The 26,988-nt window shown below is 43.5% G+C and overlaps 2 protein-coding genes across 6 annotated transcripts in view; one reads left to right on the plus strand and one right to left on the minus strand.

Moving 5' to 3' along the window:
- Nucleotides 1-6,172, plus strand: LOC106610306 (caspase-6). 4 transcript variants are annotated; one of them, XM_014209588.2, is made up of 8 exons: nucleotides 1-219; nucleotides 731-766; nucleotides 1,393-1,435; nucleotides 1,648-1,800; nucleotides 1,930-2,006; nucleotides 2,127-2,302; nucleotides 2,576-2,726; nucleotides 3,064-6,172. In XM_014209588.2, exons 1-8 carry the CDS (start codon nucleotides 189-191, stop codon nucleotides 3,300-3,302), a joined length of 906 nt encoding a protein of 301 aa, XP_014065063.2. In that variant the 5' UTR covers nucleotides 1-188; the 3' UTR covers nucleotides 3,303-6,172. The 4 variants fall into 4 exon arrangements, with proteins under 4 accessions (XP_014065063.2, XP_014065064.2, XP_045578809.1 ...); XM_014209589.2 differs by having other exon boundaries at nucleotides 1,651-1,800; XM_045722853.1 differs by having other exon boundaries at nucleotides 5-219; nucleotides 3,026-3,456.
- LOC106610305 (calcium uniporter protein, mitochondrial) overlaps nucleotides 5,483-26,988 on the minus strand; it is a 26,761-nt gene continuing 5,255 nt past the window's right edge. Inside the window, exons 2-9 of one of the 2 annotated variants that reach the window (XM_014209585.2) lie at nucleotides 11,848-11,919; nucleotides 10,993-11,065; nucleotides 10,518-10,688; nucleotides 9,470-9,574; nucleotides 8,843-9,009; nucleotides 8,418-8,621; nucleotides 6,752-6,868; nucleotides 5,483-6,625 (exon numbers count right to left, since the gene is read on the minus strand). In XM_014209585.2, coding sequence (XP_014065060.1) covers nucleotides 6,548-6,625; nucleotides 6,752-6,868; nucleotides 8,418-8,621; nucleotides 8,843-9,009; nucleotides 9,470-9,574; nucleotides 10,518-10,688; nucleotides 10,993-11,065; nucleotides 11,848-11,919 — 987 coding nt within the window. In that variant the 3' untranslated portion in view covers nucleotides 5,483-6,547. The remainder of the gene's footprint in view (nucleotides 6,626-6,751; nucleotides 6,869-8,417; nucleotides 8,622-8,842; nucleotides 9,010-9,469; nucleotides 9,575-10,517; nucleotides 10,689-10,992; nucleotides 11,066-11,847; nucleotides 11,920-26,988) is intronic. The other variant, XM_014209586.2, reaches the window with a different exon arrangement.

Raw genomic sequence — 26,988 nt, forward strand, 5'->3', positions numbered from 1 at the left:
TGTGGCATTATACGGAAGTTCTAACGAGCAACGCTTGACTGCCATGCCCAGTTGCCAATTGTATCCAGTTTTTGAGTAGATCCGCCAATCAGCTTAAAGGGGCGGGGAGTGTCATTCTCCATCATCTTTGTAAAGCCGATACATTTTACACTTGCGTGTACACGTTGAAAGGAGAGTAGACAGCAACCATGTCGTGTCCAGGGAATAAAGACACTAAAGGTAAGAAAAAAGTATATTTTTAAGTTATAAAATACTATATGTAGGTAGTGGTATTAGTAGTCTTGCAGTTGAATGTAATGTTGTGGTCACGAAAATCATATAAGACAAATATGAAAGAAGAACTCTCAGAAGACATTTCGGACCTTCCCTGGGAAAGGAAAGTAAACAAAATAATAATAAATCACTTGCTGAATGATGTCACGGATTTCACCATTTCCCCTCCATTTACCTCGCTTATCTTTAACTGTTCTAATACGTTTATAAGGTGTGTATGTACCGCATTATGTGTCTCTTTGTACTGTTGTTACATTAGCCAAGCTTGTTCACTGTCAGATTAATCGCGTCCCGAGACTACGCAATAGCCTGGGGACTAGGTTACTGACAGATGAGCACAGACCAGATTTTATATCAGGTGTTAAATCAATGTTATCAGTGTACAGACTTGTTTCACAGGTCTGTGAAATCTTACTGTATTGTCTCATGTGGGATTTTCGTCTCTTCCAATTCACAGGAAGCTTGGAAAAAGACAGTAAAACATCACAGATGAGTGAGTATGTACGGGCGATATCAGGTTAGGTAGAACTAGGTGCTCAATGCTTGTAGAGACATATGCCGATGTACATTTAAAACCAACACAGAAAGACTGTTTGAGGTACTGTTATAACGAAACTACCTTATCTCATGAAAAAATTTCCTTTTACGAGACTCAAAGTACACGCTAATTATGTAATGGTTAACACAAACCTGTACTTATTTCTCCGTTTGGGGTTTGCACAGAGCAGTCACCTGAATCAAAAGCAGTTATACCCTCCTCGTGTGCTCTCAATAATGACCCTTAACCCAAAGAACATAAGGAAATGGAACGGCAAAATTCTCTGACCTCAATTGGAAGAATTGTCCAAATCCTGCTTCACCCTACACCTGCAACAGCAGCACAAGTAAAGAGCATGTAAGATAGGAGAGTGTTGTCACCTTTTACTACAGTTCTTAACACCTGTAACCAGCCTATTGAAAACCACCAGGACTGGGTGCTTATTGAACAATGGCTGCTTGACCCTGGAGTTGAGAAGAAAGCTGTAAAACCACATTAGAGGGCTTCGATAAGTCATTAAATAAATATTTGTGCAAGATTATCATACCTGTTCAGATTGTACGTTCCTTTCTCTTTATCAGGTCCTAGTGAGAACCTTACAGAGACAGATGGGTATTTCTGCAGGTAACTATTAGTAATAATATTACTCATTACATTGTTATAAATGACTTGAATGTAATGAACACGTGGTTGAAATAAGTTCAAGTATGTTGACAGTTGAAGTGAACAGATAGTTTAGTATAACAGATTTATTGTGGTAACAGATAAGAAATCAACACCCACATTGGCATAACAAGGTATTGGTATTTACAGGGGAGCATGTGTTTTTCTTTCAGCAGTTCTTTCTCTATGGACCCTGCGGAGGAGTATAAGATGGACCACAAGCGGCGAGGCCTGGCTCTCATCTTCAACCAGGAGCACTTCTTCTGGCATCTGAAGATGCCCCCCCGCAACGGGACCAATGCTGACCGCTACAACCTGGTCAAACGGTAGACATAGCATCAGATGTGACCGTGCTTCATAACTCCCTATAGACCGGTTCAGTCAACTGTAGTGCTGATGTAATTGTTTAAAATGTAATGCCTAACCATGTTTGACACTTGATTTTTCTGATTCAGATTTGAGGACTTGAACTTTGAAGTGCAGGCCTTTGATAATCTGAAGGTGGGGGACGTTCTGGATAAAATCAGTCAGGGTAAGCGGCACGTCGTCATTCGATACCACCTCAAATAATCCGCTTAACACAGATACTGTATCAGTCACAGTCAGTATTATACTTCAGAATAATACATGATTCATGTCTGATACTCTATAGCGGCTGAGGCCAACCATGCTGATGCAGACTGCTTCGTGTGCGTCTTTCTGAGCCACGGAGAGAACGACCACGTCTATGCTTTCGACGACAAGATCGCTATCCAGGACATCACTGCCCTGTTCAAAGGAGACAAGTGTAAGAGCCTGGTGGGCAAGCCCAAGATCTTCATACTACAGGTAAGCAGTCAGATGATGAGATGCCTTTGAATAGATCCGTTTACGATGGAAACCTTTGACATTCAGTACTGTTGACTCATAGACCTGTAGACCATATCTGATGTTTGGGGGCTGGTGAAGGCATATCTTCATCAGACACCATACTATTATTTGTAATTCTATTTGTAAACATTTGATCCACATAACCACAAATATATATATTTTTCTATATAACACCTCCATCATATTGACGCTTTGACTGTTTACGGTTTCTGATTTGATTGACACCGACAGGCGTGCCGTGGGGACAAGCATGACGATCCAGTGACCCCCATGGACGTGGTGGACAGCGTAGTGAAAACCAACGAGGTGGAGGTGGACGCTGGGGTGGTCTACACCCTCCCTGCTGGCGCTGACTTCATCATGTGTTACTCTGTGGCTGAAGGTGAGGAAGACATGGCACAGCTGATAGTCCATTACAGAAAACAAGAAGAAATACTGTAAACCTAGTGGTCGTAAATGAGGATCGATGCATAGATCAGTGATACATGGAGAATAAAGACAAATTCATTCTTTTAATTCCTTATCAACACTCGTTACTATTTTGTACCCAACTCCTTACAGTGACTTGTATACAGTTATGCTGTTTAGACAATATCCTAAATAACTGTTTCCCTGTGTTAGTGTAATGGTGTTTGATCACTTGATTATCCTTTGCTTCTCACTTGGATTAATGGGATACAGATCTAACTTGCATCCCCGTTCCCGGTCTCCCTGTGCAGGCTACTATTCCCACCGCGAGACGATCAACGGCTCCTGGTACATCCAGGACCTGTGTGGGGCCATGCGGAAGTTCGGGGATTCCCTGGAGTTCACGGAGCTCCTGACCCTGGTCAACAGGAAGGTGTCCATGAGGAGTGTCAGGAATTGTAACGACAGGACCGCCATCGGGAAGAAACAGGTCCCCTGCTTCGCTTCCATGCTCACCAGGAAGCTCTACTTCCGACCCAAGAAGCAGTAAGGTTTCCATCCACCGGACAGCTGCTACGTCATTCCTGAATCCTGCTGTAGTTGTTTTGAATGTTTCTTGGGAGAAAGGTGGTCCTTGACTATATCTGGTGGTTATTTTTGTTAAACATTTGTCTACATTATTTCGATGTTTGTCTTGAGGACCATGAAATGCACAAATCAAGCTGTGCATATTCCCTTTATTCTAATCTTCTTTCCTATGAAACCAAATGGAGATCATGTCATTTGCTGACGGTTGTTGACGCTGTTTTATTTTAACATTCTGTGGTGGCAAACCTGACCTCAAACAAAGCATGTACTATGCTGGTGAAACCTGCTTGGCTGCTCTGCTCGGCTTCAGGCTCTCCCTGTTGGTGTTGACTGAGGTCATGGAATGTACCTGCAGGGCAGGTAAAAGAGTGACATGAGAATGGTAATTGAGCATTAACATTTCAAATGACTTTATTCTCAGTCTGTTTGTGGATAGCTATTTGTTAAGAGGGGATTCTCAGTTAGTAAAGGATTTTGCATCACCAGTCCCTTTAGGCCTTTCTCGAGAGAATACTGCTAATTCTTAGCATTGAGGAGTGGTTCCCTGGGCTTGATTTGTTTACATCAAATATACAAAGAAATGTGCACATTGTTTCAAGGAAGCAGTGGCTCTGGGGTTAAATCCCTACCTTGCATCCAAAAGGTGTGGCTTTGATTGTTCTCTCTTGTGCAAGTTTTAGCAACTGTCGTTGTCCAACAGGAAGAAAAGTGCCGAGTGGGTTAAAGAGTGGGTGGCTCTGGGGTTGAATGCCTTCCTTGCAACCAAGAGGATGTGGATTCATACCACATCAATACTTTTGCCCTACTGTTCGCTACCTCAGTCCCAGAGCCATGCGATACCTTTGGCAGTGTTGCACAAGTTGATTATGGTTCAAACCTCACTGTAGTGTGTCTACGTTTCCACAACTGTATATGTCAAACATGAAGAGATATGCCGCTGGCATGAAGGAGGCCGTGGCTCTGGGGTTAAATTCCTGCCTTGCAGCCAAGAGGAAGTGGGTTCAGTTCTCATCTCTTGTCCTTTAGTCTACTGCACATTTACGCAAATGTCAAAATATCCAAGATAAGTGTTAGTAGTGTGAAGGAGTCTGTGGCTCTCACCCAAATAGCACAGGGTTGTGGGTTTGAACCTACTGCATGACTCCAGCGTGTTTGGGTGGACAACAGGGCCTCTGCTGCAGAGCGAGTTAAGGCCACTAGAAGTGGTTGCCACATCAAGATGGCTGGAGAATGGTGGCATTGGTCCAAAGTATGCATTAAGCAGGGGGATGTTAATCCTGGGGTCCCTGAACAGTAACCAGCAGTGGTTATGGGAAAAATCCCTGGGGAAAAAGTAGACACTTAGTATCTCTTGAAATACAGGCATCTACTTTTTTCAGGGATTTTTCTCCATAACCACTGCTGGTTACAGGGATGTGAACCCCAGCTATTAACCCTCATCAGTCCTCCATCCACATCTGTGCCACCGATTGCTTCACACTTCAACACATATTCATATGATTGACATCGACATTGGGGAAACGTGAACTAAATCACAAGAGTAAAGGATTGAACCCACATGATCTTGGTTGCAGGGCTGAGATTTAACCCCAAATCCTTCACACTTGAAGTGCTTCTCTTTATATGTTAGACGTCGACAGTTACAGAAACTGTCAATCAAGCTGTATGGATTGAACCCACAACCTCCAACCTATAAGGCAGGGACCAAACCCCGTACCCACTGCCCCATCTGGTCCTCTGTAGTCGACAAGATGAAAAGACAGACAATGATGTGCCTCATAATATGTTGCCTCCCCACTTAGACCTCTGAGCTTGTTCTGTCAAAAAGGGAATTTGTGTTATTTCTGTTTGTACTTGGATGTGCTTAGCCTTTACAACTCAAATGTAGTTTTCCATGTTTTGAAAGCGGCAGGCTAAAACGTGAACAAACAACTCCAATATGGAAAGTACCTCAGGGAGTCAAGTGTCTAGTGTTTCAATAGACGTTAAAGTAAACACTGCAAGTTTGGTCACATGACCTACGGTACTACTACTGACTCAGGAAAACCAAAGTCATATACATTGTTTACTGCCACTATGGTAGTGCCTTTGTTTGGTAATTCAAATCAATGGCCTTTTAATTAACTATAAAAAAATAACAGCTTTTTACCATTGTTCTTTTTTATTGAGGGTATTTGACAACTGTTTCATCATAAGATCACTTTATTGGTCAATTACGCATCTCTAACCGCTTGGCTACCTGCCGCCCCAATATTGAACAACTTTAACAGTACCAATCTTTTTAAATAGCATTTTTTACACCACGTGACTACAGCCATATTCTTCAGCCAGAAAAGATGCACAAGTATTGCATTATATAGCTCAGATAAGACATCTCAGAATTCCAAACAACCAACCATCTCATGTTTCAAAAAATAAATCATTGTTAGTCACGTGGAGATATTTACTAAAGCAATGACAATGCACGAGGTATTACTCATTTGTATGTGAACCTGAGTGCTGGACACCAATTCATGTTTCTATTTGTGTATAAGAAAATGAGGACTATTTTAGTCTCCATGGGTGAATATAAGGAACCATTGCTTAGTAAGAGTAATGTACTTTTCTTGTTATGTGGTCCACCAGGGAAATTTATCTCTGACCTTTTGGGAGATTGGGTTTGCACTAATAGAATTTGCACTAACAGAATTTGCACAGGTGTGTGGGGCTCTTATTGAATTAGAATCTCTCATTTATAAAATGAAAGTTGTGAAACTGTTGAAATATGTTTGGGGTTTTGATGATTGAAACAAAAAGGTCTGAATTGAGGTGCAATAAAATATCGAAATGTAATTTGTCTCAGTTCTCTTAATCTTTGTAAACATTCAGAATGGATCATCTCGTCATATACACGTCATCACTATTCAGAACTTTGCTCTTCTATAGAAACTAAACTAGCTACTATATTGAATTACTGCAACGGCCAGGAATGCAGAGAAAAGTTGATTAGTATTCAGGAAGATGCTTTTTCATATGATATTTTTTACTATACTTCTATTAGCACATATGACTTCCAACATTGTAAACGGTGTAAACCAAAACTCAAATGATCTGCAGGGTTAGTAAGAAAAAGGCATCGTTATCAAAATAAAATGGGAAGAAATGCTGCTCAGTAGTCCTTCAGTTTGACGTGGTGTGTGTGTGTGTGTGTGTGTGTGGTGTTACTCTTCATGGCTGGCTCTGGATCTGTTCTACAGGGAGTTGAAGTTGGGTTGGATTCCTTAGACGTCTCAAATCTTCTTCCACCTAAAGATGACACACACACACACGATCAACAGAAGCCCCTTATAGACTGAATACATCAGTGGAAAGTCCAATAAGCAGTGAGCAGAAATTCTGCAGTGCCTTGTATAAGTAAGTATAGCAACATACCGAAGCCAACTCCTCTCTCAGCTCATTGTACTTCTGCACGTTGAAGCGCTCCTTCTTGGCACCCTTGTGGAAGTAATACAGGAACTGCCTGTCTTTGGCGTCTGGATAGACATAATCCTACAGAGCAAAAGAGCACAACAACCGTGATCCATCTGGTGCAGACCAACTTACGTATATCACTCCTGAGCATAGTTATCTGGGTTTAAATTCTAAATTTGAGATAACTGTGTAAATCATGCACTGATGTCATTAGGAGATATGATCAGAATACAGATGAACACAGGCATACAGGCACCTAGAAGCTTAACAGAGGAATGTATCAGCCTCCTTGTTGTGGCATGGATGTACACAGTTCGTACTGTACTTTTATAAGATAGAACTTACAAAATAACATGGACGCAGGACACAGGTGCTGTGGGACAAACTGGAAGGTTTACCGGTCAGACCATGTCGTGTCAACAAGACCTAGCTGGAGCTTCTTCTGTACAGTGCATGTTATACACATTGCAGCCACAGGAGGGTAGACATACGTGGAGATTTCTCTGTTACACTAAGTGCTTATCACCTGGATTTGGATTACATCTACCATTGATGTCAATGCAGAGGTTTGTAGAAGTTTGACCTGCACACAGTTATCGAAGGTTAGAATTCAACCCTGATAATTACTGTCTTCATACTGTACAGCGTATGGCAATGGAGGAGTAGGTCACATATGGGAACTTGACTACTCTAACAGCTCCAAGTTGTTGTAAGGAGACCAGGTGTGACTGAAATGAAAATGAAAGCCTCTTGTTCAAGTGCCCTGTAGTGGCAGTACTCTTTGTGTACACAAGGGGGAGACACGGTCTTGACTACTTGTATTGAGACAGTGCTGGACATGGGTCCTCCTGTCCTGCTTGGTGAGGACATAGCAGGGTTAGGGTCCTGTACTGTACGTGCTTGGTGAGGACATAGCAGGGTTAGGGTCCTGTACTGTACCTGCTTGGTGAGGACATAGCAGGGTTAGAGTCCTGTACTGTACCTGCTTGGTGAGGACATAGCAGGGTTAGGGTCCTGTACTGTACCTGCTTGGTGAGGACATAGCAGGGTTAGAGTCCTGTACTGTACCTGCTTGGTGAGGACATAGCAGGGTTAGGGTCCTGTACTGTACCTGCTTGGTGAGGACATAGCAGGGTTAGGGTCCTGTACTGTACCTGCTTGGTGAGGACATAGCAGGGTTAGGGTCCTGTACTGTACCTGCTTGGTGAGGACATAGCAGGGTTAGAGTCCTGTACTGTACCTGCTTGGTGAGGACATAGCAGGGTTAGGGTCCTGTACTGTACCTGCTTGGTGAGGACATAGCAGGGTTAGGGTCCTGTACTGTACCTGCTTGGTGAGGACATAGCAGGGTTAGGGTCCTGTACTGTACCTGCTTGGTGAGGACATAGCAGGGTTAGGGTCCTGTACTGTACCTGCTTGGTGAGGACATAGCAGGGTTAGGGTCCTGTACTGTACCTGCTTGGTGAGGACATAGCAGGGTTAGGGTCCTGTACTGTACCTGCTTGGTGAGGACATAGCAGGGTTAGGGTCCTGTACTGTACCTGCTTGGTGAGGACATAGCAGGGTTAGGGTCCTGTACTGTACCTGCTTGGTGAGGACATAGCAGGGTTAGGGTCCTGTACTGTACCTGCTTGGTGAGGACATAGTAGGCGAAGACTCCGATGCTGGTGCAGTAGGTGAGGAAGTAGGTGACGGGCTCCATGACATCCCAGGAGTACACCCACCAGGTGAGCCAGGCCAAGGCCCCGCCCTGCACAGACAGCAGGGCCACACCTGTCCACAGAGTCCTGGAGGAGTGGAACTCCGCACTGCGCGCTAGCTGTGCCTTCACCTGTACAGGGAACACACGGGTGACACGGGTTACTGGTGATAGCTAGTAACCTCATGCAATCTTTCTTGAAGGCTTACCGCGACAGCTTTATGGTTGTCGACCAAAGGGATAGGTAGTAGGAGTCACACAGAGACGAGAGAGAAATAAAGAGAGGAGATACTGACAGAAGGACAGAGAAAGGAGAAGAGAGAAACGGAGTCAGAAGGAGACCCCTCCAGTACCTGTTCTAGAGGTGAGAGGTCCTGTTTGAGTCCATCCAGTCTCTCCAGCAGCTGTCTCTCCTTCAGCAGGTGGTGGTCAGGCAGGTGGAGGGCCGTGTGGAGCAGCTGCACCATGTGCTTCATGTCCTCCACGTCCACCACATGCTCACTGGACACACTGGACGCCTCTGGACACACAACATGGGTGGAATTCATTACAACAGTCACTCTTGGAACTCAGTATTACACTTTGGGAACATGCATCACTATTCCACCAATTCCACCCCAGACTGGAGGTTGGTAATGACGATGAGGAGGAGGATGAGGAGAAGGAGGATCATGCTGATACTCAAGTGACTAATGATGTTTCTTTTTAGAATTACTGATGAAGATCAATTGATATCTCATCATCATCCTCTGCGCGACTGCGGTCCTCTGCGCGACTGCGCAGATCAGTTGGTAGAGCATGTTGCTTGCTACGCCAGGGATAGTGGGTTCGATTCTCGGGACCACCCATACTTAAAATGTAAACATGCACGACTAAGTCGTTTCAGAATAAAAGCGGCTGCTAAAAAGCATTCATTATTATATCATCATCATCTCTTAAACTGTTTAAACTTCCTATGTTTTGGGAAAGAGTTGCTTTACCTCTTTCAGGGGAGTGGATGTTGTATACAGCATCATTGATGAGGAGCTGGAAGTCTTTGTCCAGGAGACTGTCTATAGAGGTGCTGTTAGCCACCCGCACTCCATCTGTAGGAGACAGGAGGATAACAGATGGATATAGTGTCTATAGAGGCGCTGTTAGCTACCCGCACTCCATCTGTAGGAGACAGGAGGATAACAGATGGATATAGTATCTACAGAGGTGCTGTTAGCTACCCGCACTCCATCTGTAGGAGACAGGAGGATAACAGATGGATATAGTATCTACAGAGGTGCTGTTAGCTACCCGCACTCCATCTGTAGGAGACAGGAGGATAACAGATGGATATAGTATCTACAGAGGTGCTGTTAGCTACCCGCACTCCATCTGTAGGAGACAGGAGGATAACAGATGGATATAGTATCTACAGAGGTGCTGTTAGCTACCCGCACTCCATCTGTAGGAGACAGGAGGATAACAGATGGATATAGTATCTACAGAGGTGCTGTTAGCTACCCGCACTCCATCTGTAGGAGACAGGAGGATAACAGATGGATATAGTGTCTATAGAGGTGCTGTTAGCTACCCGCACTCCATCTGTAGGAGACAGGAGGATAACAGATGGATATAGTATCTACAGAGGTGCTGTTAGCTACCCGCACTCCATCTGTAGGAGACAGGAGGATAAGATGGATATAGTGTCTACAGAGGTGCTGTTAGCTACCCGCGCACCATCTGTAGGAGACAGGAGGATAATAGATGGATATAGTGTCTGTGTACACGACAGACAGTGGCCCATATTCAAAGTATCTAGGATCAGTTCTGCCCTGCCCATTAAATCATATTCATTATTATCTAAAAGGTTGAACTGCTCCTAGATAGGCACTCCTACTCTAAAATGCTTTATGAATACGGGGAAATGTTTGCATTTGTGTGTGTGTATACAACATATTTGTGTGTGTGTGTACAACATATTTGTGTGTGTGTGTGTGTGTGTGTGTGTGTGTGTGTGTGTGTGTGTGTGTGTGTGTGTGTGTGTGTGTGGCCTACCCTTGGTGAGCACAGAGACAGAGGTGACTCCTGGGTCTTCTCTCTGCAGGTCGTGGATGAGGTCTCCTACAGTCATTAACATGGGCCTGAGGAAGAACAGACAGCTCTCCTGCCTGGAGGGCAGCAGCACGGCCAGCACCGGACGTCCATGTTTATACTGCAACACCACATCTAGACCGCAGACAGAGAAAAACACAGGGTTAAATGGGCAGTTAATGGCCTTGTGTTTAAAATACGGTGCAGCTCATTCTCACCGTTTGAAATAACTGAGCTCATTGCATGCAACAATATATGGATTGTCGCAGATCTCTGCGTTTATTAATAGTGATATTAACTGTCTACAAAATAATACAATTCTAAAGCCATTCATCATAGGCTGGCACTTTAGAATAAAGAACTACACTGTGTGTAAAGTCAAGGCAGCCAGAGTAATACATTAACTGTAGAAAGGTTCACTGTAATGCCAGTATCGTACCACTAGAGGGTGCTACAGTACTGCAGAAGACCACTTGGGGAGGACATCTCCACTGTGGCTGTCTGGGATGGATCTGAAATGAGAGAGAGCACATTACAGAATGGATTTATTTTAAACAGGGAGTCCCATTCAGACCAAGGTCTCTTTCAGAAGGAACCATTCGTACATGATTTACAAAATGCAAACTGTACATTTAAGAAACACAAATAACATTAAATCAGCAAATAGGTTTCCAATCAACATTTTGAACAGCCCGAGAGGCACCAGAACATTCTGTTACAAGGAACTCTGTAGATTTTTCCATACATGGGCGGCAAAGCAACTAAAAACAGAATGTCTTAGTGGCTTATCAGCTCAGTATCAACAGAAGTCCTCCCTTGGCAAACGATCATGCTGCCAAAGACAGAAAGACAAACATTTGAAGTTCTACATGATAAAAACGAGAGTCAACTTCTATTCTACGTAGCATCTTTGTTTTGCCAGGGCATGTCTTGATTAACATTTTAAATGTAGCCAGTCATTGCAAAAGTCATTTTACTGAGATACCGTGTGATCTAAACATTGAGATAATGACATATTTCCAGAATCTCATTTCCAAGAAACTTCATCATAGGCTGCGGTAATATAATTATCTTGCTACATGAACCCCAGATACAGCCTACAGCCGACAGATTTGTTTTGCTGACTACACCATGTCAAAGTTTCTGCTGATGCAACATGTCTCCATTTGTATTCAATACCTTCTTGGCCTGGATGGAAGATGGAAAACCATTCCGTGTTAATATTCACAATCATATCCCTCCCACAATCACTATCCAATTTCACTGAGGTAAATGGTAAAAGGCTGGCTCTCACCAATCTCCACATGACTTGAAGCCACAGAGACTTAGCCTGGCTAAACCAGACTGAATGCTGATGCTTGAATACCTGAAAATAGACAGAAAATGGTGCTGAAAGCCTCCAGGTTTCCATATCAACATCCCCACTACAGATTCATCCCCTTCTAAACCCATGCTGAGTAATACAATGATTTGGAGTATTAGGTTTAATGTTTGGGAATACATTGCTGGCTCTGCACCTGGAAGTAATGAAAGGAGCTGGTAAGATAAGAACGTAGAGTGATAGCTGTGAAAATGTGTGTGTGTGTGTGTATATATATCATATGTATGTGTGTGTGTGCACGCACCTGTGTGTGTAAAGAGATTTTGTGTAGTGCTACAATTATAGCAACACAACTCCCAATAAGTATTGTGAAGCCTTAGGCATGCATTCTGCCCCTATTAAACACATGTGGGTAAAGATGCATGGACGTGTTAAATGTGAGAAATTATTCAGGGTTTTAGGTCATAACTGTTGAATTAATGATGTGCTTGCTACAGAACATTACCCCCATCCACACCATTAAAATGGGAATGACTCCACCCGGTAAGAAGAGGACTCGGGGGGCCTAATGAACATGTAAACACTACTTTCTGGCCAGCAACACCAAGTCAGGCCCCTTGTATTGGAAGCTTATAAAGCGCGTGGCTGCAGTGAGTTTCATTAAAGTGATCAAATGCCAAAAGACTATTCAAAATGTAAAAAACATTCCTTTCTGATGGCATTAGAAGCCTAACGTGTGACATTGTGACTTTAAAGTGATCAAATGTCAATATCTACTCAACTAAATGTAGACTACTTTCTGACCCCACGTAAAGGTCAGTATTAGGAGCTTAAGAGTGAACAAAATATAAAATCCTTCTCCTGTGGAATAACAGTTTAATAGAAAAGGAATCTGGGTGGTTGAATGAATCGGTGAGTCTCTGTCCCAGCGGCAGTGACATCCAGGGACCTGACAGAGTGGGTGTGCGTGCGTGTCTGACAGCCACTCCTCTTCGACCCTCCAGTCTATAGCCTGGGCTGTCAGCCAATCAATATCAAGTTAAAGAAGCGGAGTGCTGGGGCCATCCGTACACTGCTATAGCTACAGGTCAAAGACACCGCACAAAGGACAGGGGATACGGTCAGAGGAATGGGAGCAGTGGTGACCCATCATTAGAGCCCCACCTGTTTTGAGACCCACATTTTTAGCAAAAACAATGTTTCTTTTTTGGGGGGGGGCTTGCCATTAATACATGTTCCATATCAGTTTGCAAACAATGTAAAAATTCTACACATTCTGCCATAGGTGGAAGCAAATGCTTGCCGTTTTTAATATGACAACTGATGATCAAATGGGCTCCACCCCGGTCGGTAATTCCACTATGCTTACTACAAGTTTAGATAGCTGGCCACTAGACTAATTTACCAATCTTTAAAAAATAATTTAAAAAATACAGCTGATATGGGCTAATTGAGTGACAGCTGATGCACATCCAAATTTCGAAATGCACCTTGTGTATTCTATTATTCTAACTCGCAACAGTAAGTTGGAGACCCCGACTGAGTTCCAAAATGTAAAAAGGTAGATATAAAATGGGCCACCAGTTGCCCATCCCTATCCCTGGCCTGTGCTATAAACCCCTAAACCTAGTTCCACACTGAAAATATGCAAAAACGGTTTGATAAAGACAAAGAGCATATTTTCTTCAGAATCATTATTTTATATAACCCTTATTTTACCAGGTAAGTTGAGTGAGAACACATTCTCATTTACAGTAACGACCTGGGGAATAGTTACAGGGAAGAGGAAGGGAGATGAATGAGCCAATTGGAAGCTGGGGATTGTTAGGTGACCGTGAAGGTATGAGGTCCAGATTGGGATTTATCCACGACACCAGGGTTAACACCCCATCTCATACGATAAGTGCCATGGGATCTTTAGTGACCACAGAGACCTGTTTAACGTCCCATTCCTAAAAAACTGCACCCTACACCGGGTAAGCGTATACCTACTCGCCAAACAGATGTCGTGGCCATAACTCATCACCATGCAGTGTTCAATGTGGAATTGTTCATCCATTCTGAACATCCCAAAGAACCAGGCAGAATAAACTCAAATCAAACATCTGTATATGGAAAAGATAGATTTCAATTGACCAAATTGAGCACGGTTTTAAATGATCACTGAGAATAACTGTACCAATTTAGCAATAACTGGCAATTTAGCAATTAGGACTTGTTATCTGTAATGGTTATGATAAATTGGGCACTATTGTGATCTGTTGGAACATATGTAAATGCGCACATAATTTATTCCAGTGGCATTGTTCTAAAAATACTCAAACGGTCAGATTGTGCATTCAGTCAAGCACTAGTGGCCACAACCGCAATTCAGGGGGAAAATATTCCCTCCCTTTTATCGTTCTCATTAGTGAAATGCTTTTTGTGGTGACGGGGACTGGAGAGGCATTTGAGCACTGTGACGTTTGTTTGTGTGTTAGTGTGTGCGCGCGTGTGTGACTCTGGTGTGTGTGTGTGTGCGCGCGCGCGCATTTGTTTGTCTACGTTTGTGTGTATGCATGTGTGCGTTTGTCTGTTGTGTGTGTGTGTGTGTGTGTGTTTTTATACATATGAAAAGTGCACGGCTAAGAAGCCAAACGTCAAACTCGGAGGCCGAGGTAGTTTATCTCTGGGGTGAAGATTGCGCCGTGCATAGGGAGTCGTAGTTAGAGCGCTGACGACAGCTAATTCAATACCGGGAAATCTGTAAGCGGTCAGGTTCAATGCCATGTTGTACCGTTCTCATCATACAAAACATAAAATGGGAGATGACTCATGGTCAAACAGGAACACACTCAGAGCTATAGTATGAATACCGTATTCCCTTCATATATCAATGGGGTGACAGAACGTATTGGCCTTCATTATGAGCTATAGAATGAATAATCCTGCACGTTTCCTACCTCCCAGCCAAGCTCCTGGGGGTTTAGATGAGCCACTCATGTAGCCCTCAGCGAGACACGGGCCGAGTCAAGTGCAATTCAAACAAGAGGGACGACTCCATCAGCATCACCAGCGGCGTTCAATTAGACGTGCACTCTTCCCCACATCTCGCCCCCCCCTCTCCCCTCATCCAATCAACATGCACGGTGTTGAGGTAACTGCTGCCGCCACAACGCCTTGGCCCTTCGGTGACATTCACACATTTTGTGACTCCTTCAAGGAACAAAGGCTAGTAGCTACAGCTGATATTTCTCAACTTCTGTTCCTTCATCTCTCATTTCTTATCTCCAAATGTTATTTTCCTTATCTCAAAACAATAGACTGCATGATGGAACAGATTCCACCCCAGAGGAACTATATTCATTTTGAGTGGTTTGTTCTCAGAGCCAGACACAGAACAGTGGCATCATGATAAACTGTCCTTTCCTCCTCCACTTGTATACGGTTACCAGGAGTTCAAAGTGATATGCTCCGTTTCCCCACTATCAGTTTGGAGTCCAGGACAGAAATAAAGTGTGTTTTCAGAGGGTCAGTACAGCAGCAGCTTGGTGATAAACTGTCCTGTCCTCCTTAGTAAGGTGGAGCAGCTATAGCCAGTAGTGTTCATCAGGGGACATCATGGTGATTGATTGGTGACAGTCACAGGCTGGCTGGTTAATTTCTTTAGTGGCCGGCCACCTAGAGCCCAGCACCTAGGCAGGCAGGCAGGCAGGCAAACAGGCTGGCTGGCTGGCAAACATGCAGGCAGGCAGGCAAACATGCAGGCAAACATGCAGGCAAACATGCAGGCAAGGCGGGCAAACATGCAGGCAGGCGGGCAAACAGACAGGCCCAGACCCAGTTATTATGGCTCCTGTCACAGGCTGAGCTATGGCCCCTCGTGGGGGCCCTGTTTCAGTACCCACCACCCACTGTACCACGACCCAGGGTTCCAACACCATCTCATGCTGAATGGTCCCTATGCCAGTTTTCCCCAATAGGCACTCCTGTAGATCTGAACGTCTCTGATGGGTACAAGCAACATACCAACCTATCAGAAGGAATGGTTGAGCAATTGCATTTGGCTTAAACCTATCAAATCCTTTCCGATCTACAAGAGTGTCTAAGGACTAGGGGCTTGGTGTTTGAGTTGGAATTCAGCACCAACAGACCAATAGCGTGGCCAGTCTGGGTCCACCTCACACCCACCCAGCTCTGACAAATCCTCTCTCATTTAAAAGAGTGTCTAGGTGGTACAGTACGACGGGCTATGGGGCGATCTGTAATGGAATTTAGCACCAACCAATGGCGTGGCCAGTCTGGGTCCACCCAGCCCTGACTGACTGACCAGAAGAGGAGGAGTTATCCTTTTGGGTGCAGCTGGACACGGCCCGGGAAACAAAGATTATCTGGCAGCAGGTAGCCTAGCGGTTAGAGCGTTGGGCCAGTAACCAAAAGGATGCTAGTTCTGGTGCTGAACCCATTTAGATGTCTGGTCGATAGGCTGTTGGTCGAACAAGATTTCTTTAGTAGAGGAGTAACACACACAAAAAAAAATATGATTGGCGCCTGTCTGAGTGGACTGATCCATTGTGGAGGCCGTGGGGAAGGCAGTCCATCACTAAGACGTGCTACTGAAATTGTATATGGTTATATTAAGAACAATTGTGCAACACAAATAAAAATAATATAATTTCATAACAAATGCGTTTTCTCCCCCGTTAGACAGGGGTTGCTGTTCACGGTTCATAGTGCGCGGTTTAATTGCCGCCTTTTCCTAGACCATGTTGCTATGTGCATAATAGAAAAGTTAGTCTCAAATTGTGAGCACAAATGTGTTTACATCCCTGTTAGTGAGCATTTCTCCTTTGCCAAGATAATCCATCCACCTGACAGGTGTGGCATATCAAGAAGCTGATTAAACTGCACCTTATGCTGGGGATAATAAATGTGCAGTTGTGTCTCACAACACAATGCCACAGATGTCTCAAGTTGAAGTTCAGTACAGCAGCAATTGGCATGCTGATTGCAGGAATGTCTACCAGAGTTATTGCCAGAGAATTTAATGCTAATTTCTCTACCATAAGCCACCTCCAATGTCATTTTAGAGAATTTGGCAGTACGTCCAACCGGCCTCACAACCGCAGACTACGTGTTATTTTTTTTATTTTTTTTATTGTATTTTTTTTAAACCTTTAATTAACTAGGTAAGCCAGTTAAGAAAAAAAAAAAAAATCTTATTTACAATGACAGCCTACCCCTGCCAAACCCGGACAATGCTGGGCCAATTCTGCGCCGCCCGATGGGACTCCCAATCACAGCCGGATGTGATTCAGCCTGGATTTGAACCAGGGACTGTAGTGACGCCTCTTGTACGGAGATGCAGTGCCTTACACCGCTGTGCCACTCGGGAGCCTCATGTGTAAGGCGTCGTGTGGGCGAGCGGTTTGCTGATGTCAATGTTGTGAATAGAGTGCCCCATGGTGGCGATGGGGTTATGGTATGGGCAGGGATAAGCAATTTGAACGCAGAGATAAGGCCCATTGTCATCCCATTTATCCGCTGCCATCGCCTCATGTTTCAGCAGGATAAAACACGGTCCGCAAGGATCTGTACACAAATCTTGAAAGCTGAAAATGTCCCAGTTCTTCCATGGGCTGCATACTCACCAGACATGTCACCCATTAAGCATGTTTGGGATGGTCTGGATCGACAGCGTGTTTCAGTTCCCACCAATATCAAGTAGAGGTCGACCGATTAATCGGCATGGCCGATTAATTAGGGCCGATTTCAAGTTCATAACAATTGCTAATCGCCATTTTTGGACGCCGATTATGGCCGATTACATTGCATTCCACAAGGAAACTGCGTGGCAGGCTGACCACCTGTTACGCGAGTGCAGTAAGGAGCCAAGGTAAGTTGCTAGCTTATCTTATAAAAAACAATCAATCTTCACATAACCACTAGTTAACTACACATAGTTGATGATATTACTAGGTTAACTAGCTTGTCCTGCGTTGCATATAATCAATGCGGCGCCTGTTAATTTAACATCGAATCACAGCCAACTTCGCCAAACGGGTGATGATTTAACAAAAGCACATTCGCGAAAAAAGCACAATCGTTGCACGACTGTACCTAACCATAAACATCAATGCCTTTCTTAAAATCAATACACAGAAGTATATTTTTTTAAACCTGCATATTTAGTTAAAATAAATTCATGTTAGCAGGCAATATTAACTAGGGAAATTGTGTCACATCTCTAGCGTTCATTGCACGCAGAGTCAGGGTATATGCAACAGTTCTGGCTGCCTGGCTAGTTGTGAACTAATTTGCCAGAATTGTACATAATATTGAAGCTTTTGCAATGTAACAGCAATATTTAGACTTAGGGTTGCCACCCGTTTGATAAAATACGGAACGGTTCCATATTTCACTGAAAGAATAAACATTTTGTTTTCTAAATGATAGTTTCCGGATTTGACCATATTAAATGACCAAAGACTCGTATTTCTGTGTTTATTATATTATAATTAAGTATGATTTGATAGAGCAGTCTGACTGAGCGGTGGTAGGCAGCAGCAGGCTTGTAAGCATTCATTCAAACAGCACTTTACTGCGTTTACGAGCAGTTCTTAGCAATGCTTGGACGCACAGCGCTGTTTATGACTTCAAGCTTATCAACTCCTGAGATTAGGCTGCCAATACTAGTGCCTATTAGAACATCCAATAGAGAAAGGTATATGAAATACAAACGGTACAGAGAGAAATAGTCGACGCGTCATAATTCCTGTAATAACTGCAACCTAATATTTCTTTACTGGGAATATTGAAGAACTGAGAATATTGAACCACCAGCTTTCATATGTTCTAAGCAAGTAACTTAAACGTTAGCTTTTTACATGGCGCATATTGCACTTTACAAAAAACATTTACATTTCATTACACTGTACAGGTTAGACATTTGCATGTGTGAAACAGGACAAATACAAGCACCCCCTATTTGACCTTCTGAATGGTTCCCGTGTAATAAACAGTTCTAGGGGCCAGGGATGAAAAACAGAGGGATGGAGAAACCAAATTACCGGCTGCTGTCATGAGCTCAGGCTGCACTGTACCATGAAAATGATTTGCGTCGAGGCATTTATCTTCTCTCTTTCCTTTCGACAACGTTCTCTTAGAGAGGAAAAGAGGGAGGGTGAGCGAAAGAGAGTGGGAGAGAGAGAGAGGGGGGAGGGAGCAGAAATATGGAGAGAGAAGGAGAGTGAGCAACGATTGGAAAGACAGCTGTGAGAACATAAAGAGAGAGACAGAGAGACACAGACAGAGAGAGAGAGAGAGAGACAGAGAGACAGAGAGTGTGATCAGAAAGACAAACATAAGGAAAAAGGGAAAGACAGCATGCAGAGAGAGGGTGGTGAGAGAGGCGGATGTAACGGTCAAGCAGGTTGGATGAGTATAGGACGTCCTCCCCATGACAGCTCTCCAAACCGCTGTTCTGCACGCTTCAGGGGACATGGTGATAAAGCAAACATGATAGAGAGCTGGAACTTGAAGAGTTTTTATTCCTCTACGTACTGCAACAGACATATTACATATTGGTCTGAATTCAGTTTTGATACTGTTTGGAGCAGTTCATTGTTTTGAATTGAGTCTTTATAGGGAGGTTACTGTTAAGACAACAGACTGCAGTAGCTAAGGGTCAGCTGCTGTATTCAAGTCCTAGTTGAAATGCAGAGTAGATTAACAATATATTAAGTGTGTGTCAGGAATAGAAGTGGGTAAGTGGGTAGTAGATAACTGGCAGGTAGCTAGGCCTAGATAAGTGGGTTTCATAACAACTCACCCTTTCTTACCAAAACCACACAAACATATTCATCAGCAATCGCTAGCAGGCTACCACCCGGGTACTCAACCCTGCACCTTAGAGGCTACTGCCCAGTATACAGAGACATGGAATCACTGGCCACTTTAATAATGTTTACATACTGCGTTACTCATCTCATATGTATATAGAGTATTCTATTCTACTGTATTTAGTCAATGCCACTCCGACATTGCTCATCCTGATATTTAAATATTTCTTAATTCCATACTTTTACATTTGTGTATTGTTAGATACTACTGTGCTGTTGGAACGAGGAACACAAGCATTTCGCTACATCCGTAATAACATCTGCTAAATATGTATGTGACCAATAAACTTGATTTTGACAGTGTCACTGTCAATTGCTTCCCAAAAGAGACTGAAAAACTGAAGAGAATCCACCTTTTTGTTTTTCACAAGTAGATATTCTTTCTGGAGATACCTCTGTGTATCTGTGTAACTGCAAATTGGATGGCCAGTGGCCTGCCTCTTACAATGACAGTTACAGGCGGAAAATGACAAGCACTTTTCTTGCTTGTCAGCTTCCTTCCCTGAGTAATATGAGGTATATTCAGACGGTCAGTTGGTAGCATGGCATATGAAAGCATAAATAACCATTTTAGAACAGTGTGCATACTTGTCGCATAATCTTGCCTGCGTTCCAAGATCTTCAATAAAACATTTTAGATGAATTCCAAAACGTATATGCAAATTACACTATTTATCACACTTGGCAGAAAAAGGTTCCATTCTAATAGAGCAACTGAACCAGCTATGTCTTTTTAACTCCTTAGTTATAGGCCTCAACAATGATAGCAGGTTGACCCCACAAACCCGCCAACCTGCATAGCAATGGAGGCTGCTGAGGGGAGGACGGCTCATAGTAATGTCTGGAATGGATTCAATGGAATGGTATCAACCACATGTTTGATAACTATGGCAGTTCAAGTCTACTACACAAAGTAAAAAGTCCATTAATGAGAGCCGAGAGACAAAAGGTCTCTACAAAACAGGAACAATTTACCTTGATTTTAAAAGACCCCAGCGTCTCAGAGTATCTAGGATCAGCACTCCTAAGATTACATGGACAGGGGGAACCTGATCCTAGATCAGCACTTCTATGACTGTGATGATTTATGAATCTGATTCTTTTCCTTGATTTTTGGCCAATCATTGAGATGACTCATTACTCCTCACCCTTAATCATGGATTCAGATTCACCAATACAAATCTGGAATAACTGGAATTGATTAGGTGCAGGGTGACGCTAGCCAATGTCATTGAGAATGTGTGTGTGTGTGTGTGTGTGTGTGTGTGTGTCAGTGCACCTCCCGTCACAGATACATTCCCTACTGACATCGGTGTTTCATTAATAGTTAGGTAATCATAGTTATAAAAGGGGAAATCTGCAGTTGCTATATTCATTTTTGGACTTATAAGTTAACGATATGTAACTATTTATTCTTGAAGAATATAACTTAAATGCCTCATGAGTTTAGCTCAACTGTTGTACCCCATCAGAACCCATCAGACTGAGTTTGGGAAACCCTGCAAATATGTTAGTGAGAGTAAGCCCAGTGGCCAGCAGTGGGAGAAGATGGAATGAGATGGATCTTCACCAACATTCTGATAATTTACTCAACGATGAAACATTTGATCTGAATATAGCTCTGTTCCCAAAAATATTATCTGTTTTGAACAGAGTGGACTATGTATTGTAGACTTTACCCTTTGCCAGTTTCAAAAAATTGCGTTGTTTAGAAGCGCAAAGGTGAATTGAGTTATTGCACACGTGTACATCACAGAGTAGAGGTCGACCGAGTATGATTTTTCAACGCCGATACCGATTATTGGAGGACCAAAAAAAGACGATACCGATTAAATCGGTCGTTTTTTAAATGTATTTGTAATAATGACAATTACAACAATACTGGATGAACACTTATTTTAACTTAATATAATACATAAATAAAATCAATTTAGCCTCAAATAAATAATGAAACATGTTCAATTTGGTTTAAATAATGCAAAAACAAAGTGTTGGAGAAGAAAGTAAAAGTGCAATATGTGCCATGTAAGAAAGCTAACGTTTAAGTGCCTTGCTCAGAACATGGGAACATATGAAAGCTGGTGGTTCCTTTTAACATGAGTCGTCAATATTCCCAGGTAAGAAGTTTTAGGTTGTAGTTATTATAGGACTATTTCTCTCTATACGATTTGTATTTCATATACCTGACTATTGGATGTTCTTATAGGCACTTTAGTATTGCCAGTGTAACAGTACAGCTTCCGTCCCTCTCCTCGCTCCTACCTGGGCTCGAACCAGGAACACATCGACAACAGCCACCCTCGAAGCAGCGTTACCCATGCAGAGCAAGGGGAACAACCACTCCCAAGTCTCAGAGCGAGTGACGTTTGAAACGCTATTAGCGCACACCCGCTAACTAGCTAGCCATTTCACATCGGTTACACCAGCCTAATCTTGGGAGTTGACAGGCTTGAAGTCATAAACAGCGCAATGCATTGCGAAAGCTGCTGGCAAAACGCACGAAAGTGCTGTCTGAATGAATGCTTACGAGCCTGCTGGTGCCTACCACCGCTCAGTCAGACTGCTCTATCAAATCATAGACTTAATTATAACATAATAACACACAGAAACACGAGCCTTTGGTCATTAAAATGGTCGAATCCGGAAACTATCTGGCAAATTAGTTCGCAACGAGCCAGGCAATGAACGCAAGAGCAGTGACACAATTTCATGTTAGTAGGCAATATTAACTAAATATGCAGGTTTAAAAAGATATACTTGTGTATTGATTTTAAAGAAAGGCATTGATGCTTATGGTTAGGTACATTGGTGCAACGACAGTGCTTTTTTCGCAAATGCGCTTGTTAAATCATCACCCATTTGTCGAAGTAGGCTGTGATTTGATGAGAAATGAACAGGAACCGCATCGATTATATGCAACGCAGGACATGTTAGATAAACTAGTAATATCGTCAACCATGTGTAGTTAACTAGTGATTATGTTAAGATTGATCATTTTTAATAAGATAAGTTTAATGCTAGCTAGCAACTTACCTTGGCTTCTTGCTGCCCTTGTGTAACAGGTAGTCAGCCTGCCATGCAGGCTCCTCGTGGAGTGCAATGTGCGGCAGGTGGTTAGAGCGTTGGACTAGTAACCAGAAGGTTGCAAAAACGAATCCCCCCTGAACAAGGCAGTTAACCCCCGTTCCTAGGTCGTCATTGAAAATAAGAATGTGTTCTTAATCTGACCTCCCTAGTTAAATAAAGGTGTAAAATATATATATACACTGCTCAAAAAAATAAAGGGAACACTTAAACAACACAATGTAACTCCAAGTCAATCACACTTCTGTGAAATCAAACTGTCCACTTAGGAAGCAACACTGATTGACAATAAATTTCACATGCTGTTGTGCAAATAGAATAGACAACAGGTGGAAATTATAGGCAATTAGCAAGACACCCCCAATAAAGGAGTGGTTCTGCAGTGGTGACCACAGACCATTTCTCAGTTCCTATGCTTCCTGGCTGATGTTTTGGTCACTTTTGAATGCTGGCGGTGCTTTCACTCTAGTGGTAGCATGAGACGGAGTCTACAACCCACACAAGTGGCTCAGGTAGTGCAGCTCATCCAGGATGGCACATCAATGCGAGCTGTGGCAAGAAGGTTTGCTGTGTCTGTCAGCATAGTGTCCAGAGCATGGAGGCGCTACCAGGAGACAGGCCAGTACATCAGGAGACGTGGAGGAGGCCGTAGGAGGGCAACAACCCAGCAGCAGGACCGCTACCTCAACATTTTTGCAAGGAGGAGCAGGAGGAGCACTGCCAGAGCCCTGCAAAATAACCTCCAGCAGGCCACAAATGTGAATGTGTCTGCTCAAACGGTCAGAAACAGACTCCATGAGGGTGGTATTAGGGCCCGACGTCTACAAGTGGGGGGTTGTGCTTACAGCCCAACACTGTGCAGGACGTTTGGCATTTGCCAGAGAAATCCAAGATTGTCAAATTCGACACTGGCGCCCTGTGCTCTTCACAGATGAAGCAGGTTCACACTGAGCACATGTGACAGACGTGACAGTCTGGAGACGCTGTGGAGAATGTTCTGCTGCCTGCAACATCCTCCAGTATGACCGGTTTGGCGGTGGGTCAGTCATGGTGTGGGGTGGCATTTCTTTGGGGGGCCGCACAGCCCTCCATGTGCTCACCAGAGGTAGCCTGACTGCCATTAGGTACCGAGATGAGATCCTCAGACCCCTTGTGAGACCATATGCTGGTGCGGTTGGCCCTGGGTTCCTCCTAATGCAAGACAATGCTAGACCTCATGTGGCTGGAGTGTGTCAGCAGTTCCTGCAAGAGGAAGGCATTGATGCTATGGACTGGCCCGCCCGTTCCCCAGACCTGAATCCAATTGAGCACATCTGGGACATCATGTCTCGCTCCATCCACCAACGCCACGTTGCACCACAGACTGTCCAGGAGTTGGCAGATGCTTTAGTCCAGGTCTGGGAGGAGATCCCTCAGGAGACCATCCGCCACCTCATCAGGAGCATGCCCACACGTTGTAGGGAGGTCATACAGGCACGTGGAGGCCACACACACTACTGAGCCTCATTTTGACTTGTTTTAAGGACATTACATCAAAGTTGGATCAGCCTGTAGTGTGGTTTTCCACTTTAATTTTGAGTGTGACTCCAAATCCAGACCGCCATGGGTTGATAAATTGGATTTCCATAGATTATTTTTTGTGTGATTTTGTTGTCAGCACATTAAACTATGTAAAGAAAAAAATATTTAATAAGATTATTTCAATCATTCAGATCTAGGATGTGTTATTTTAGTGTTCCCTTTATTTTTTTGAGCAGTATGTATATAAATATAAAATAAAAAAATACTGATTACCGATTGTTATGAAAACTTGAAAATCGGCCCTAATTAAATCGGCCATTCCGATTAATCAGTCGACCTCTATCACAGAGTAGGTGTTCCAATGGAAATATGCAAATGCATTCTAGAACACACCAATAGGATCTCCCTAGCTCGTGCTTGGCTCTGCCCACTATGGCTCATTTGAGGCTCATTTGAAACGACAGGCTGTGGTCTATCTTTGGTACAGCGCTCCGGACAGCTCCAGCCCAAGTCAAGCACTGCATGCTTATATTAATTCTTTACCCAAACAGGGTGTTCCTTAAAATAGTGGCTACTGTGACACTGGATGACTGACAGGAATGAGGCAGCAGATTTAGCCACAGAGCACCAACCGACAGACAGACAGACAAGAGTAACCGGACAGCAATCTGACACTGAGGCAATAAGACATTTTCTCTGTTGGGTGACAGTTTAGACAACTTTTGAAGAGAGAGTTTGTGAACTTCTATAACACAGGGTGATCTTGCAAGCTAGCCACCTATAGCTAGCAAGTTAGCAAACCAAATGTATAGCTGAAGCCCTGAGCTGGAGAATATTGTTTGATCGTTAACTTATAGTTATAAGATATTTAGTGGGCAAACAGTAGTGAATCACCTCTCTTGTGCTGCTCAACAGTGAATTGTTACGTTCGCTCCGTGTGCCATTTGTAAACATACTATAGAAATGTTTGTACTTGGCGGTATTGAAAAGCATATCGTCGTTACTTCAAAATAACCCTGATATACGGTATACCGTCCAAGACTACTTGACATTGCCTGAAAATAGTATGTTTATGTCACTACTGTTATAATTCCTATTTGTTGTAGACTAACTATATCTGATCAAATCTTTAACACCAGTGTATCATTCTGAAGGTTAGAATATGCAAGGCAAAACCCATTTTACAGTCTTTGAATTTTAATTCCCTGAGGTAAAGAACTTCAAAAAGACAGAAACATTTCCCAACTGAGCCTCTAACTGATACCACAGGACTGAAATCCTATGGAAACTGGGCCTCTACTGGATACCACAGGACTGAAATCCTATGGAAACTGAGCCTCTACTGGATACCACAGGACTGAAATCCTATGGAAACTGAGCCTCTACTGGATACCACAGGACTGAAATCCTATGGAAACTGAGCCTCTACTGGATACCACAGGACTGAAATCCTATGGAAACTGAGCCTCTACTGGATACCACAGGACTGAAATCCTATGGAAACTGGACCTCTACTGGATACCACAGGACTGAAATCCTATGGAAACTGGGCCTCTACTGGATACCACAGGACTGAAATCCTATGGAAACTGGGCCTCTACTGGATACCACAGGACTGAAATCCTATGGAAACTGGCGACAAATAGCCTCTCAGGGGATATCACCACTCAGTTTTTCTGTCACAACCCCTTTATGAAATAGTAGGTATTCATGTCCATTTAGTATTTAAACATTATGCTCCCCATCAGCTGCTGCCAAGGTTCCAAACAGGATGAAACAGTTACAACACATAATTACATCATTACTCTAATACTACAATATAATATCCACAATACTACAATATTACAGTGTGTGTGTGTGTGTGTGTGTGTGTGTGTGTCTTCACAGTGTGCTTTGTGCTTTTTAAATCAGATTTTACTGCTTGCTTGAGTTACTTGATGTGGAAGAGAGTTCCATGTAGTCATGGCTTTATGTAATACTGTGCGGTTCCCAAAGTCTATTCTGGACTTGGTGACTGTGAAGAGACCCCTGGTGGCATGTCCTGTGGGGTCTGTATGGGTGTCTGAGCTGTGTGTTAGCTGTTTGAACAGACAGTTCGGTGCGTTCAACACGTCAATTCCTCTCACAAAGACGAGTAGTGATGCAGTCACAGAGAATGGTATTGACACACAGAATGGGAGCACAGTAGACACGTAAACCTCTGCCTGAGTGGCGTCCCACCATCCATCTTCTGACTGCTAGGCTGCGTCCCAACTGTTGGGGTCTGGTCAAAAGTAGTGCACTAAATAGGTAATAGGGTGCCAATTGGGACACATCCCTACCCTATAATAAACGAGAGTGGTGCGGTCCGATGGGGGATGGGAATACTAATGAAGGGTCTCTAAACAGACACCACATTCATTACATTGATTCCCTGGGCATTGTAAAATCCAGGGTGCGATGAATCAAGTCTAGACTAATAGTTTGTATTTGGCCTCGGACAACAATGGATTTTTTTGTTACAAGGAGGCTGGTCTAAAAGCGGTTTGTCAATGGCCCAAGTTCTGCAAGGCATTTAAAGGCCTACGTGATTGCTAGCTTGCTTGCCCCGGTCTGCTAACTGCTAGCTTGCCTGCCCCGGTCTGCCAAC

The sequence above is a fragment of the Salmo salar genome, chromosome ssa08, assembly GCF_905237065.1.
Source record: "Salmo salar chromosome ssa08, Ssal_v3.1, whole genome shotgun sequence".
Classification (NCBI taxonomy): domain Eukaryota; kingdom Metazoa; phylum Chordata; class Actinopteri; order Salmoniformes; family Salmonidae; genus Salmo; species Salmo salar.